Source organism: Thalassophryne amazonica, chromosome 23 (assembly GCF_902500255.1).
Source record: "Thalassophryne amazonica chromosome 23, fThaAma1.1, whole genome shotgun sequence".
Classification (NCBI taxonomy): domain Eukaryota; kingdom Metazoa; phylum Chordata; class Actinopteri; order Batrachoidiformes; family Batrachoididae; genus Thalassophryne; species Thalassophryne amazonica.
The window spans coordinates 24208291-24222833 of NC_047125.1; the positions used below are offsets into that span (position 1 = coordinate 24208291).

A 14543-nucleotide genomic window follows, 5' to 3' on the forward strand; every position below is an offset into this window, starting at 1 on the left:
TTTATTTGCAAGAATCCCCCGCAATGTCCCTCTGTTAAATAAAAGACATGTGCAGAAGAGGTTACAATTTGCCAAAGAACACATCAACTGGCCTAAAGAGAAATGGAGGAATATTTTGTGGATTGATGAGAGTAAAATTATTCTTTTTGGGTCCAAGGGCTGCAGACAGTTTGTGAGATGACCCCCAAACTCTGAATTCAAGCCACAGTTCACAGTGAAGACAGTGAAGCATGGTGGTGCAAGCATCATGATATGGGCATGTTTCTCCTACTATGGTGTTGGGCCTATATATCACATACCAGGTATCATGGATCAGTTTGGATATGTCAAAATACTTGAAGAGGTCATGTTGCCTTATGCTGAAGAGGACTCGCCCTTGAAATGGGTGTTTCAACAAGACAATGACCCCAAGCACACTAGTAAATGAGCAAAATCTTGGTTCCAAACCAACAAAATTAATGCCTCGCAGATGTGAAGAAATCATGAAAAACTATGGTTATACAACTAAATACTAGTTAAGTGATTCACAGGAATGCTAAAAAAGCAGTTTGAACATAACAGTTTTGAGTTTGTAGCGTCAACAGCAGATGCTACTATTATTGTGAACACCCCCTTTTGTACTTTTTTTTTAAACTAATAGCCCACTTTCCTAGCCTTAAGAGTGTGCATATCATGAATGCTTGGTCTTGTTGGATTTGTGAGAATCCACTGAATCTACTGGTACCTTGTTTCCCATGTAACAATAAGAAATATACTCAAAACCTGGATTAATCTTTTTAGTCACATAGCACTACTATTATTGTGAACACTACTGTTCTAGTCCTTTAATCGCTGCATTTTACAGGATCCATGTCTTGGAATTTGGTGGGGGAAAAAAAGAACTTTACAAATCTGAAAGTGTGGTATTCCATTTTTTCCTCATTTTCAAAAATATTTATGCTGAAATAATCCAGCCACTGTATTGAGCAGGTATTGAACATTTACACAAACGGGGTAGCCATTAGTTTCTAACAGAATATTAAAAGTTCCATTGTGTACTTTTATATTTGCATCTATTTATGTTTCAGTAGGGCGGAGAGCTGTGAACTCAAGTAGCTAGCCATTGCCATTTTTGACAGGTTTATTCCATCCACCTGCTCAACACCATTTCCCTTCTCGCTTGTCAACCTGCTGTTGCTGTTGGAAAATAATGTAAAAGGAAGGAATGTGTTTTCCCCAAAGTGATCCAAAGCCAACTGCAGGGAATGTAATACTGATGTAAGAAACACAGGCAGCGGTGCTTGCAAGTACAGACACAACTTCGCATATTGCTTGTGTGGAAGTTGGATGTGGGCAAATCAAGTTCCAATATAAATGAAACAAATGTGGAAGTGAAAAAATTTAATGGGTGTTTGAGGCTGGCTGCAAAAATGAGTCGCTCCTCATAGACCCCCATGTTAAAATCCCAAAACTTTGGAGAGGAAATAAACATGTGTGACAACTCCACAACTTGTGTATCTAGAGGCTGTGGCTACTAGCTTTGGTATCTAGTATTTATCTAGTATATATCTAGTATTTCCACTGAGTGAAGTTTTAGTCTTATTCAATTTGTATGTTAGCACTGTTATCACTATTAGCAAGTATAGGTAGCTTAGTGACATGATGAAAACCACCAAACATTTAAACAACCAAGTTGTGTAGATACAACTGACATAACCGGATTAAATAAATACAGCATGCAGTTCCTTTTGATCTTGGATAAGCGGTTGAAGATGAGTGTGTGTGTGTATATATATATATGTGGATTCAACAACACACTATTTCATCTAAATAAATGCCATCACATGACCTCAAATAATTATGGCAGGTCAAAATTTTAATTGCCTGTGTGCTGAATTTATTACCTCATGGGCAAATTTCAATTAATGTGCTCCCTCAAACCACAACAACGTCATGAAATTTAAGTTAAGGTGTATGTATGGCCCTGAAATTGTTTTCCCCTTCTTTTACGATCTGAAGTCCAGAGAGTAACATAAAGAAAGAATCAGACTTTTTCACCATGAACACAGTGTAGGATAGTTAACCTCCATCAATGGCTGTTGCTGTTAATGCACATTATTTGAAGCTAATTACATGGAGGGCATTTCTATGTTGTGAGGTCCACCATGTTGTCAGGGAACATTTCCACTCACAAATGCTCATATGATGATATGGACAATTTACCAGAAATGGTATTGGACGGATGGGGAGGCAAACTGCCATAGGTTCCACTTCTCTTAACACTCTTGTACTTTAGTCAGTTTAGTTCATAAAATTTGCACATTTATTCAATATATATTAATTATTACCAACAGATTGGATTGTCCTTTTAAAAGCCAGTGGTTTAATCTTTAACTATACCTGGTCTACCGTTGAATGTAGACATTTACATACACCTTGGTTTAAAAACTTTCAAAGTTGATTTATCCTCAACATGTACATTTCCCAATAGCAAATAATTCAAGTAAATTAGAATGTCTACTTTAAGAGGGTTTTTTTGTCGAAGTAATAATTCAGAAACAGATCCATTTCAACTTTTTGCAGGATCACATTTTCATACATTGTTAGCATTTGGGGGCATTGCCTTTTTATTGATCGAGTTAACTCAAATGGTTAGGATAGTCTTTAAGTAAAGGTAGAAGGGCAGGCTTGTAACCAGAGGTACAATACCCCAACCAAGCAGGGAAATGGAGGAGGGGAAGGTTCAAGACAGCACTACGGAAGCACATAATGATGTGGACGGACAGCAGCATGGGCAGAGTCCGTTTCTACAGATACCACATTAGGGCGGGCTGGAGCTAATTAATGCAAAATCATTCTTTGTTTTTTCAGACTACTTTGCAAATCAAGATGCGTCACCTCACACTGCATCTGCTTTTCTAGGTATAGTGTATTCTCTGCCAATGGCCATTTATTAACTTTAATCTGTCAATACAAGCAAGCCAAGAGTTATTCGAAGAGGAAGAGAAAAAGGTTATCAAATCACTTGAAACTGTAGATAACAGTCCCATTTCCTGACATAAATAGCATGTATGATATCGATTGAAAATTAAAATTGGCCAGTGTTTTTCATATTTCTGTCCAAGTCAAAGTCATTCAGTATCCTCCTTTTGAAATGACACTCAAATCTTAGAAATCTCACTTTCCAGATCAAGCCTCCCCTTTTTTGTAATTTTTGCCTTTTTACTCCTTTGTGCCAGCTTGGTCAAGCTTCAAAGAACAATTTGGGGGTGTATGTCAATGATGCCTCACCTCTAATAAATATTGCCAACAACCAAGGGTAGTGTCTCCTATAATTATTTAATTACCAGTTAAATTGTTGTAAATTATTAAGATTATAAATAAATTGAATTATAAAGTTAGAATGGTGCTCAGAATACAACCCCTGGCAATAATTATGGAATCACCGGCCTCGGGGGATGTTCATTCAGTTTAATTTTGTAGAAAAAAGCAGATCACAGACATGACACAAAACTAAAGTCATTTCAAATGGCAACTTTCTGGCTTTAAGAAACACTATAAGAAATCAAGAAAAATAATTGTGGCAGTCAGTAACGGTTACTTTTTTAGACCAAGCAGAGGGAAAAAAAATATGGACTCACTCAATTCTGAGGAATAAATTATGGAATCACCCTGTAAATTTTCATCCCCAAAACTAACACCTGCATCAAATCAGATCTGCTCGTTAGTCTGCATCTAAAAAGGAGTGATCACACCTTGGAGAGCTGGTGGACTGACATGAATCATGGCTCCAACACGAGAGATGTCAATTGAAACAAAGGAGAGGATTATCAAACTCTTAAAAGAGGGTAAAGGATGTTGGTTGTTCACAGTCGGCTGTGTCTAAACTCTGGACCAAATACAAACAACATGGGAAGGTTGTTAAAGGCAAACATACTGGTAGGCCAAGGAAGGCATCAAAGCGTTAACACAGAAAACTTAAAGCAATATGTCTCAAAAATTGAAAATGCACAACAAAACAAATGAGGAACGAATGGGAGGAAACTGGAGTCAACGTCTGTGACCAAACTGTAAGAAACCGCCTAAAGGAAATGGGATTTACATACAGAAAAGCTAAACGAAAGCCATCATTAACACCTAAACAGAAAAAAAAACAAGGTTACATCATCATCATCAATAAATGCACAAGTTTACGTTGATATTTTGGACACTTTTCTTATCCCATCAATTGAAAGGATGTTTGGGGATGATGAAATCATTTTTCAAGATGATAATGCATCTTGCCATAGAGCAAAAACTGTGAAAACATTCCTTGCAAAAAGACACATAGGGTCAATGTCATGGCCTGCAAATAGTCCGGATCTTAATCCAATTGAAAATCTTTGGTGGAAGTTGAAGAAAATTGTCCATGACAAGGCTCCAACCTGCAAAGCTGATCTGGCAACAGCAATCAGAGAAAGTTGGAGCCAGATTGATGAAGAGTACTGTTTGTCACTCATTAAGTCCATGCCTCAGAGACTGCAAGCTGTTATAAAAGCCAGAGGTGGTGCAACAAAATACTGGTGATGTGTTGGAGCGTTCTTTTGTTTTTCATGATTCCATAATTTATTCCTCAGAATTGAGTGATTCCATATTTTTTCCCTCTGCTTGGTCTAAAGAAGTAACCATTACTGACTGCCACAATTTGTTTTCCTGATTTCTTATAGTGTTTCTTAAAGCCAGAAAGTTGCCATTTGAAATGACTTTAGTTTTGTGTCATGTCTGTGATCTGCTTTTTTTCTACAAAATTAAACAACTGAATGAACATCCTCCGAGGCCGGTGATTCCATAATTTTTGCCAGGGGTTGTACATGCCTCTGACAAACTGCAATCATACCTTCAACACCAATACTAGGGGAGGTAGAGACCCTTTGCGCTGACCTTTTTAGGCAACTCCAAAACACAATCAAGATGTTCCCCATTCAGTTACACTCATAGATAGATAATGCTTAATACAACAAATAATAAGTAAACTTGGTGACACAAATTAAATAACCAATCAACATGGGTGAAAACATCTCCACGGTGCAAATAATACTCAGGTAGTATACAAGATTTTACCATTCCATCTCAAATTCATGCATCTTTGGTTGAAAACTATGTTAATAAATTCTGCACAGCGACAAGATTTTAATTAGAGATTTATTCTCAGTCTATTACAATCTTACTGTTGTGGCTTTATATGCAGTTTCTTGTATTCAATGCAACTATAACTTACCCCCTAGCCATATCTCACAGGGTTTCACCAGATGTTATCCAACACTGCTTTTAACTGCTACCTAGGAAACGTTGACTGAGGATACTTGTTCTTTTGTGATTTATATTTCTCAACTCCAGAGTGTCACCAGTGACAGTTGGCAGTTGCCCAGATACACCCCGAGTAGTCCACAGAGCGGATCCAACATTTATGTGCCATGTTCAAGGACTCCTTGAGATGAGACTTTGACAGCATTACTCATTTGGTTTCCCCTCCCACATCATTCAGCAGCAACTGTTCAAGGGTTGCATCAATGCTTAATTAGACATTTGAGTCATTCTTCAGCCTTAATAGGCAAATATGTGGAAAGTGTCACATTTGAAGAATGACGGGAGACGTCAATGCAGAAATACAGACAGGTTTATGAAAGAAGATTGTCTTCTATTCAAACCAGAGATAGGCAGACCTGAGGTCAGTACACAGGGATTCAGTGCAAACAGGCAACAGTGGGGGGTTAGGCAGGTGGACAATCCAGGAAACAGAGCTCAAGGACACAAGTAAGAGAGTAGTCAATACTAAAAGGTAATAGCGTGCAAATAGTTAAGCAAAGACTAAAGATCTCACGAGACACATACAAGAAAACTTGCTGCTGTGGAAAACTTGCCAAGGTATTCGAGTTGTTTTATACTAGAACCTACTGCCGGTTGGCACAGCTCCTTATCTCCATGAAGCCAAGACATCAGAAAGGAAAACCATTTGCTCCATTTATATCTGTGATCTCATTCTTTTTGTGTCTACCTAAAGATTTTACCATATGGAAAATTCTATTTGGTAAACAGCTTTGACAAATGCCATATAAATCCACCCAAATTCAAGGTTTGAGGATTGCTCTGCCAGGTCTTCTTTCGAGTACCCTGGCATAGCCTTTCTCAGTGTGACTGAGGAATGATGATGATTAAGGTAATGTCTACTTTTCACAACCCTTTCCTCTCTAGATATTCATCCACATACTGCCGCCATACCTGTTGATGCAGCGGCCAAAAGTGGAGACCCCAATGTTTCTAGAAACACAACAACGCCGCCAGAAAAAGATGGTTGCAATAAGCAAAGTCGCTGATGAATACTTCATCCGAAAGCCTGACTCCTCCATTCTATTCCCTAGGCCCAACAGGTGAGTCCAGGTTAGCACTGAAATGAAAGCTGTTTATCTGCTCCTGCATGTGACCTTGAACAGGTTTTTGGCCCACATGCACAAATGTAGCTAGATGGTGAGGGATAGATTTTCTGGTGAGGGAACTTTTTGCACGTTTAACAGCTTACTCTGCATTGTGATTTTGACTCCTCCCACTCAGGATACTCAGGTATGGGAGGCAGACACTCTGACCAGTCGGCCAAAACCTGGGCTCTGGCCTGAGTGGCCAGAGTATCCTTTGGCTGTCTGGGGAGTGAGGCCCATGACTGCTATTGCACAGCGACTCCTGCTAGCCTCCTGCAGCGGGTATCAGACTGAGCGCCAGCCTGTGCTCTCCACAGCACCTGCACATGTGAGATCTAGTTCTCTTGACAACAGGTTTGTCTTTACAACTCCAACGTGCGCACACACACACGTCTCAGCTACAGACGGCTGGAACGTGCGTAAATAGTTAAAGTAGTTGATAAAGCATTCTTGCCGCTATTGTTGCTTTTCATCCCACACATGGACGAGTCACGTTCAGCTCATCTGAGCTTTAGTTATTGATCCGTTCAGATATCGCCAATGTTCGTGCAAGACGTTGGACTTGGGAGTTTGGACGAAGTTGGACAACATCCAAACGGAACGCTGACGGTACGGGAACTACGCAAACGATGAAGAACCGTCAACACTAAAAGCAAAACGGAATAGGGGCGAATTGAGGTCGTCAGGATTCGTTAACATTTTTCAACAGTTTGAAAATTCTGACGAAGCACCAGCTACAGGAACGAAGTTGGACGATGGTTAAACGATGTCTCTGAAAGTCAGCGGAAGTTCATATTTCTTGTTTTGTTTTGGCTTTGGTGTCCTTCATTAGTGCCGTGTGACCGGGGCTTAAGAACTGCCTTGGGTGCCAAACAGCCCAAATGGCTCCAATGAAATACTAACAGAAGATTTTCTCATCAAAATATTTAAAGAACACTGCCCCTGAAGAGAACAATAGTAGACATCGCCCAGTTGGCCACATTTTCCCCCCAGTTTAATCCCAGTCATTTCGTAATTGATGACCTTGCATCTGTAAATTTGGTAAACAGATGTGAAGATACTGAAAGTCTACACAAGAATCAATCACCCAATCTACGAAAAGAAAAATGGCACGCAAAACATTCAAGACTTTAAAATGATGTATCTCTCTGTGTCATTGGTGCCAATTTTAGTTAAATTATTCTCCTGAACAGTCATTTACTTCTTGCTGATGAAGTGGTGCTTTGGGCAGGTAATGGGGTAGAATCAAGTAAGAGGGTTAAAGATCCCAAGACTTTCTCTCTCCATCATATTTGTCTTTATCTGATGTAGCTCTACCTTTCTTAGGTCACGGCTCTTCACCCGCTAAAGTCGCAGAAGAAACAGCAATAGCAACTCTGCATTGGAAAGCTCAGATAGTCTTGCACTGAATACCAAGCAGGTCTCTATTGTACTGCGCCTGCCAAATTATCCTCTGCACTGTCACTATTAGGAATGGTGCTACACTGCCCTCTGTTGTGCTCTTATTTGACCTGCAACTCAGCTTGATGGCTTTTTCAGTAAAGAAACTGTTTGGCACTTCCCCAGTACTTACATTATTAACTTACCAATGCACATGGCTCCTCTGCCAGGTCCAGGTACAATATGGTATAGGAGTTTAAAGTGTAGGTGACACCAAAAAATGTGCACAAATAATAACTACAAATGATGAAATGTTGATATTTTAAAAAATCCTGAACAATAAAAGTCGATGATAAGAATGGTGATTACAAAAAATAAAAATAAATAAATAAATAAATAATGCAGGCGATTTCAGCATACAGGTGGAGATGATAAACTATTTTTTGTTTTGTTTTTTGCAGCTCTTTGGTTGTAATCAACTGATTAAAAAATAGTTTTACTATCTGTGACATCAGAAAAAAGTGATGAGGAAGTGTGGATTTTTTATTTCAATTTTTTTCTGAGAAGCAGGTACATACATTTCACATCTGAAAAATGACACGGGGGACTGAAAATATCAGCTTTTTAAAAAATAAATATCGTTTCCTTCTTGAATACAGTTAGTGTACTATACATTAGTAGCGTAACACGTTATTATTAAATATTAAAACCATTCACACAAGGAGTAAATAATATAGTCTTACCTGTCCGTTTCAGTGAGATCATATTTAGTCTGATGAAAACGTCTGAAAATAATTTAATTCGTTGTCCTGGCTAAAGAAAAGTCCATGATGGGTTGAGTCCCTGCTGTACTGATCCAGGAGTGGCACGGTCAGCTACAGGTGTAATCCCTTAATTGCGTCTGTGGCTGATGGATCGAGGTTCTGCTGTGAATGGATTCTCTTGTTCCACAGCGGGCCGTTTTGCACTGCAAGTTAAAAGACTCCCAGTCCTTCATCTGCTCATAACATCTCAGTCTGCATGCGACAAAATTATCCCATGATCCACAAAACAATAAAATGAAATAAAATGTGTAAATACTCAGTTTTGCCTCTGTGTCGAGTGGAGAAGTTGCAGACGCACAGAGAAGCTGTGCATGCTCGCTCGTCAATATGTGTTCCACCTGCCAATCAAAAGGATTCTGCCAGCAAGAATTAACCGTTCTGACACCGAAAACACCGTGCAGCTCCATCCCAAACCACTCGGTGGAAACGGGGCTGTCAGTAGCCTGGAAAAATCCATAAATTAACGGGACTATTAAGATAATGGATCCAGTGCTGATATCACTTCGTCTTTCTTCCCCAATGCTGAGACTCACCAGGAAGTTCCTGGTTTTTAGTGGCTCGCAGTTCAAAATCCGAATATTTATCTCTTCAGTAACTGCGCACCAGGAAAGGATAAATTTCAAACTGTTTAATTTTAGTCTTAAATACTAAAAAAAAAAAAAAACATTACATATCATGTCACCTACACTTTAACTACTACTAGATCAGAGTTCAATTCCAGGTGTGTACCTCAGACTACCCGTTTTAATAGTCCTTGCACAGGACACTTAATCTGTACTAACCCAGTCCACCCAGCTGTAAACTGATACCTGCCTTGGCTAGGGAACTAACCTGCAAGGGACTGGAGTTTTATCCAGGGGGAGCCGTAGGCTCAGCTGATTTATGCTACACTGTCTGGGGATAAGCATAAGCACCGCCCCAATGGACCTCAAGGCCTCTACGAGACTCACTTCTTCTCATCACTAACGATGTCCCCGCAAACACAATGGCTTATGTTGTACCGGAATTAGCTTCCTCATATCATGGATACAATTTTTTTTTTACAAAAAGTAAGCAAAGTTGTTCAGTAGAACGAAACATATGAGGCATATGAGATTGCTACTTTTGGGAGGTGTGGATACAAATCAGGACCCAGGGTGGATCCACCTTGTGGCACACTGTCAGACCTGAGTCCTCTGGGGAAGACTTGTGACTAGGCACAATTTACTTTGGAGATACGGTATCTCCATTTGTCATAATAAGTAGGTAGAATGCATTTACAGATATAAATATTGTGACTAATCGTACATACTGCTGAGGAACTCTATATTGTTAAGCAGATGTCACATGACCTCCAATGGCTGAGAACGTCCTGGCTTCTACACAATAGTGCCCAAAATTACTCAACCTTATTCATGAGGGACTGTCTGATGTGACTTTATGTATTTGTAAAGATTTTAATAAAGGGTGACAATAATGGCCTGCTGTTATCCATGTTATGTTGAAACACTGTGATTGACGGCGCAACCGTGAAGACGCACCCACTGCAACCTTCGCTTGGCATCCTCTGGCAACTGCTGGCACCTCGTAACAGATGACAGTTTGGCACCGATGACAACAAGTAAATACGGTAATGCGCTTGCACCCGCAGACATGTCTGGAGGGTTTCTCAGCCAGAGCAGTCCAGTCAGCAACATATGTGCGGAGGTGAGTCCCACACTGACGGAGGGAGCCCGGGGACTTCCTCTGACCTTCATTTTATTCCTCTCTGGCTCATAAACACTTATTTTACAGCCTTTAATTATTCTGGAACGACATCTGCTGGCACGTCACCCCGTTCATGTGCATTTTTTTCCAGTGTGGGTGTTAACGTTTTATATGCATCAATGCCTTTATTGCTCTGGAAACTAATCTGTGATTGATGCGTCATATCGGAATGCCTTCTATGTCATTCATATGAATAATAATCACAATCCCATTTTACACCCGTGTGTGCAGGTTCCATCCAGAAGGCATGTGCAAAGACCTGAGAAAGTTTATAGACGGCCCTAGTAGCTACCTTACACTACCCGAAGAGCTCAAATCAGCAATCGAGGCCATCACGTATATCGCTGAGGCCCTGCAGGCAGAGAAGGACTATGAAGCTGTAAGTTCTTACACCTGCGATGGGCAGTGCTGTGTGTCCATCCATGTGTGAACGAAATACCTCCAAGACTTTTGATCTATTCTGAACCAAACTTGACAGAATGATTGAGGGTCAACCAAAGACAAAGTGCCTTGCCTGTCTGTCTCTGTCTTTTAGCAAGATTACGTCAAAACTACTGCATGGATTTTGATGAAATTTTTTCCACAGATAGGTGTTAGACCAAGTAAGATTCCACTGAATTTTGGAGGTGATCCAGATCTGGATTCTGGATCAAGTTTCACTTTATATCGGCTGTAAGGGATTACTGTTAGCAGGATTACGTCAAAACTACTGCATGGATTTTGACAACATTTTCAATATAGATACACATTAGGCCATGGAAGACTCCATTAAATTCTGGAGGCTTTGAAGGATTACGTCAAAACTACGTCACAGATTCTCATCAAATTTTCACCACGAACACATACATATTAGGCCATGGAAGACCATTAAATTTTGGAGGTACTCTGGATCGGGATTCTGGATCAAGATTTCACTTTATATAGGCTTTGAAGGATTACTTCCAAACTACTTCATGGATTCTTACCAAATTTATACCACAGATAGATATTCGGGCATGGAAGACTGCACTGAATTTTGAAGGTGATTCGGATTGGTGGATGTCAGAATTCTCTGATTGCTCTTGTTATGGAATGATTTGGTGAGATATGATACAATTCAATGCAATTGTTTGTTTAATAAATTAATAAAGCCAAAAGTACTTACCTTACATGAAAAACTAAAGATCTCCTTTACCTATTTGCTATTATTGTGTAGCAAATTGTCCCTAGTGCTACTCGCAATCTGTTCAACTCCAGGGGCAGCACCACATACAGTAGCAGAGAGTATAGCACAGAGGAAGCCAGTAGTAGTGAGCATAACATAACTTTCTCCATTCTTTACCAGTATGATGATGTTAAATTGATGATTTAGGGTCAATCTAATAATATCTATTACTTTAAAATAGATTTTTTAAATTTGTATCGGTTCATTGTAACACATCACCTTTCTATAATATTTAACATTGCGTGATCTTGAAAGCTCAAACTTAAGGTAAAAATCATTTAGCTCAGCTTTGAGGCAATATTAAATAATGGTGGAAGGGTTGTGTGATAATTAAGGATAATCTGGTTCAATTTTGGACAGAATTGATCAAATATCAAGGCCACATTGAAACATATATTGTAGTAGCACTAAATCACAAAGAATTCATTTGCACAACTTTGTGTCAAACATGTGAGGCATGGATGCTTTTGTTCACCGATTGTTTTTGTCAATTTTCCCATCCAGTTGAAGGAGGACTGGCAGTACGTGGCCATGGTGGTGGACCGCATGTTCCTCATCATATTTGTCATCATCACCACCTTGGGCACCTTGGCTATCTTCGTCACTGCTAGCTACAACCTGACACCCACCGACCCCTTCAGAGCCCCCTGAAGTAGCCAAGGAAGATCATTTTGCTTAGACTGTCGCCTTCCTAATGAACCATATTAAACAAGGGAGAAACTGAGCTGTCAAATGACTGATTTTGCAAATGTTATGGGAAATGAAATGTTCTCGAGAAGACCTGTCCACTGGGTATAATATATACCTTCTAGAATCATTACATACAGTAAGTTCAACAGTAGTAGTTATGTGAATGAAGTATGATCACGTTTGGCAGTGCTACTGACAAAACCCCCCCAAAATACCTCATAATGTGTTCTGAAAGCATTTTCATATGAATAACATGAAATCTTAAAATAAATCTTTACTAATTTTCCAGGCCTAATCGAATATACACTGTTGGCACTGGCTATGCTGATGCCAGCAGCTTGTGCACATCATCACAATTTGGTCGGTGCCTTGAGGAAAAGACGTTATTGTACAAGTTGTCCACGACCATTAAGACAGTTATATACACACTGAGTTTCAGGTTTAGCACTACATATACACAGTGTTTTCTTTGCAACTAAAGATTCCACCAGCTGGCTTGAATAAAGCACATGACACAGTTTGTGATGCCAATGAAAACCTGTTGGACATTCATGGCACATGGTTGGATCTTTCTAAAGAAAGGTCAGATGTGGGCGCATGCTCTGGTATCACGTGTCGCCACATTCACCAGACCATAAAGCTGTGTTGGCTCCTGGATGATAGTCACTCAGACAGACAATTGGTCCATCCCCATCTCTCAAAGATAACCATTACTGTTATAGTACTTGAGTCTGGTCTTTGTCTTAGTGTGGTTTCGCCACCTCCAAAAAGTTGGTCTTTACTCTGTCAGTGACTTGGAAATGTTCACGTATCAATCACCTGACTTATCTAAAGAAAACTGACTGTAAAACTGAGAAATTGTATTCAAAATAACCTCCATATTTGGACTGCCCAGTTACTTATGACCTCTGAAAATTGGGGACTGTGTATAAAATAGCTGTAATTTCTAAATGGTTCATGGAAGAGTTTTTGTTAAACACCTTGAATTAAAGCAAAAACTCTACACTACATCTTCATTATTTCAATTATATTGTGATACATATGGACCTGACTGGAACATCTTCAGCATTGTCTTGGGTGTCCTGATGGCTTCCCTCACTTGTCTCATTCTTGTGTGGTCATTCAAAAAAAAAAAACTTTAAAAGTTAAGACATATTCAGTGACTTGGAATTGTCCACTTTAAAATCCTGTTTGTTAATGTAGAAAATTGGTTGTAAATAAGTGATTTACGATGAATTAATCAAAAGGTACCAATAAATGTGCCATGCATACATTTTATAAGATATGAAATTATATACTTTTTTGTTCAACAACAGTGGACCTTTTACTCAATACTGTCATTCAAACTGGTTCATTTGCATTTATTCCTGAACAGATTTTGCACAAAAATTCCCCTAACGAACAATACTTACCAACCTCAAATTTCTACTGGTTCTAGCAAGGTATAATCAACAATAGCAAGTGTGATTATGATCCATGAAGATCTTGTGGAGGTCTCACATACATTTAAGTTTGAGAGATTTGAATGTAGGTGTTTCTGAGGTTTGTTGAATTATGTAGCCTCAAGAATTCCTGCAAGATTTCCAAAGAAATTAAACGATTGCCACCTTGAAGTACAAAAATAAATAAATAGATAAAAAATAATTTTTGCTTTAAAGCTGTAGTGTGTGGAGTTTAGTATTATCTAGTGGTGAAGTTGTAGCTTGCATTATGCCATTGCTGGTCACTCACGATTTTATATCCACTCATTTTTTGCTTCTTTGAAAATGGGGATTCATGCTGCCTTACCTTTTTTTGTGTTAAGAAATATATATGATCCTCTATTTCAGAGAAATCACTTTTTTCCTAACTCGTTAGCCTGCGCTAGCAACCAGTAGACAGTGTACTTGGAAGCAACCACTGATTCATCCTTTTTTTTTTCTTCAGTCTTCCCGCTGCGCTGAAAAATGCACGAGGCGATGCAAGCTCCTTGCCTTGATTCTTGCAATAACTTCCAACGATGAATATTTAGGATACTAGGTGGGAGTATGTCCATATTTTTGGTGCACACACTGCAACCGGACCTCAACTCTGTAGAGTTTGGATTAACTGCTGGATAGTTGTATGTTGTGTTAACACATAAACACCAAGACAAACCAGATGCTATAATCAGGTTTCGCCGTATGTTTTCCCCGTTAGAATGTGCCGCGTGTTTTACTAATCCTCTTTGTATTTTCGGAACTTGGGTGTTTGCATGCATATTTGCACATGTGGCTATACTTATTATGC

General features: G+C 39.3%; 1 protein-coding gene across 3 annotated transcripts in view; it reads left to right on the plus strand.

Moving 5' to 3' along the window:
• chrnb1 (cholinergic receptor, nicotinic, beta 1 (muscle)) overlaps positions 1-12490 on the plus strand; it is a 31807-nt gene extending 19317 nt beyond the window's left edge. For 2 of the 3 annotated variants that reach the window (XM_034164723.1, XM_034164725.1), the window contains 3 exons: positions 6211-6386; positions 10613-10760; positions 12090-12309. In XM_034164723.1, the coding sequence (XP_034020614.1) occupies positions 6211-6386; positions 10613-10760; positions 12090-12236 (471 nt within the window). In that variant the 3' untranslated portion in view covers positions 12237-12309. Of the gene's footprint in view, positions 1-6210; positions 6387-10612; positions 10761-12089 lie in introns of all 3 variants that reach the window. The other variant, XM_034164724.1, reaches the window with a different exon arrangement.
• Positions 12491-14543: the final 2053 nt, after the last annotated feature.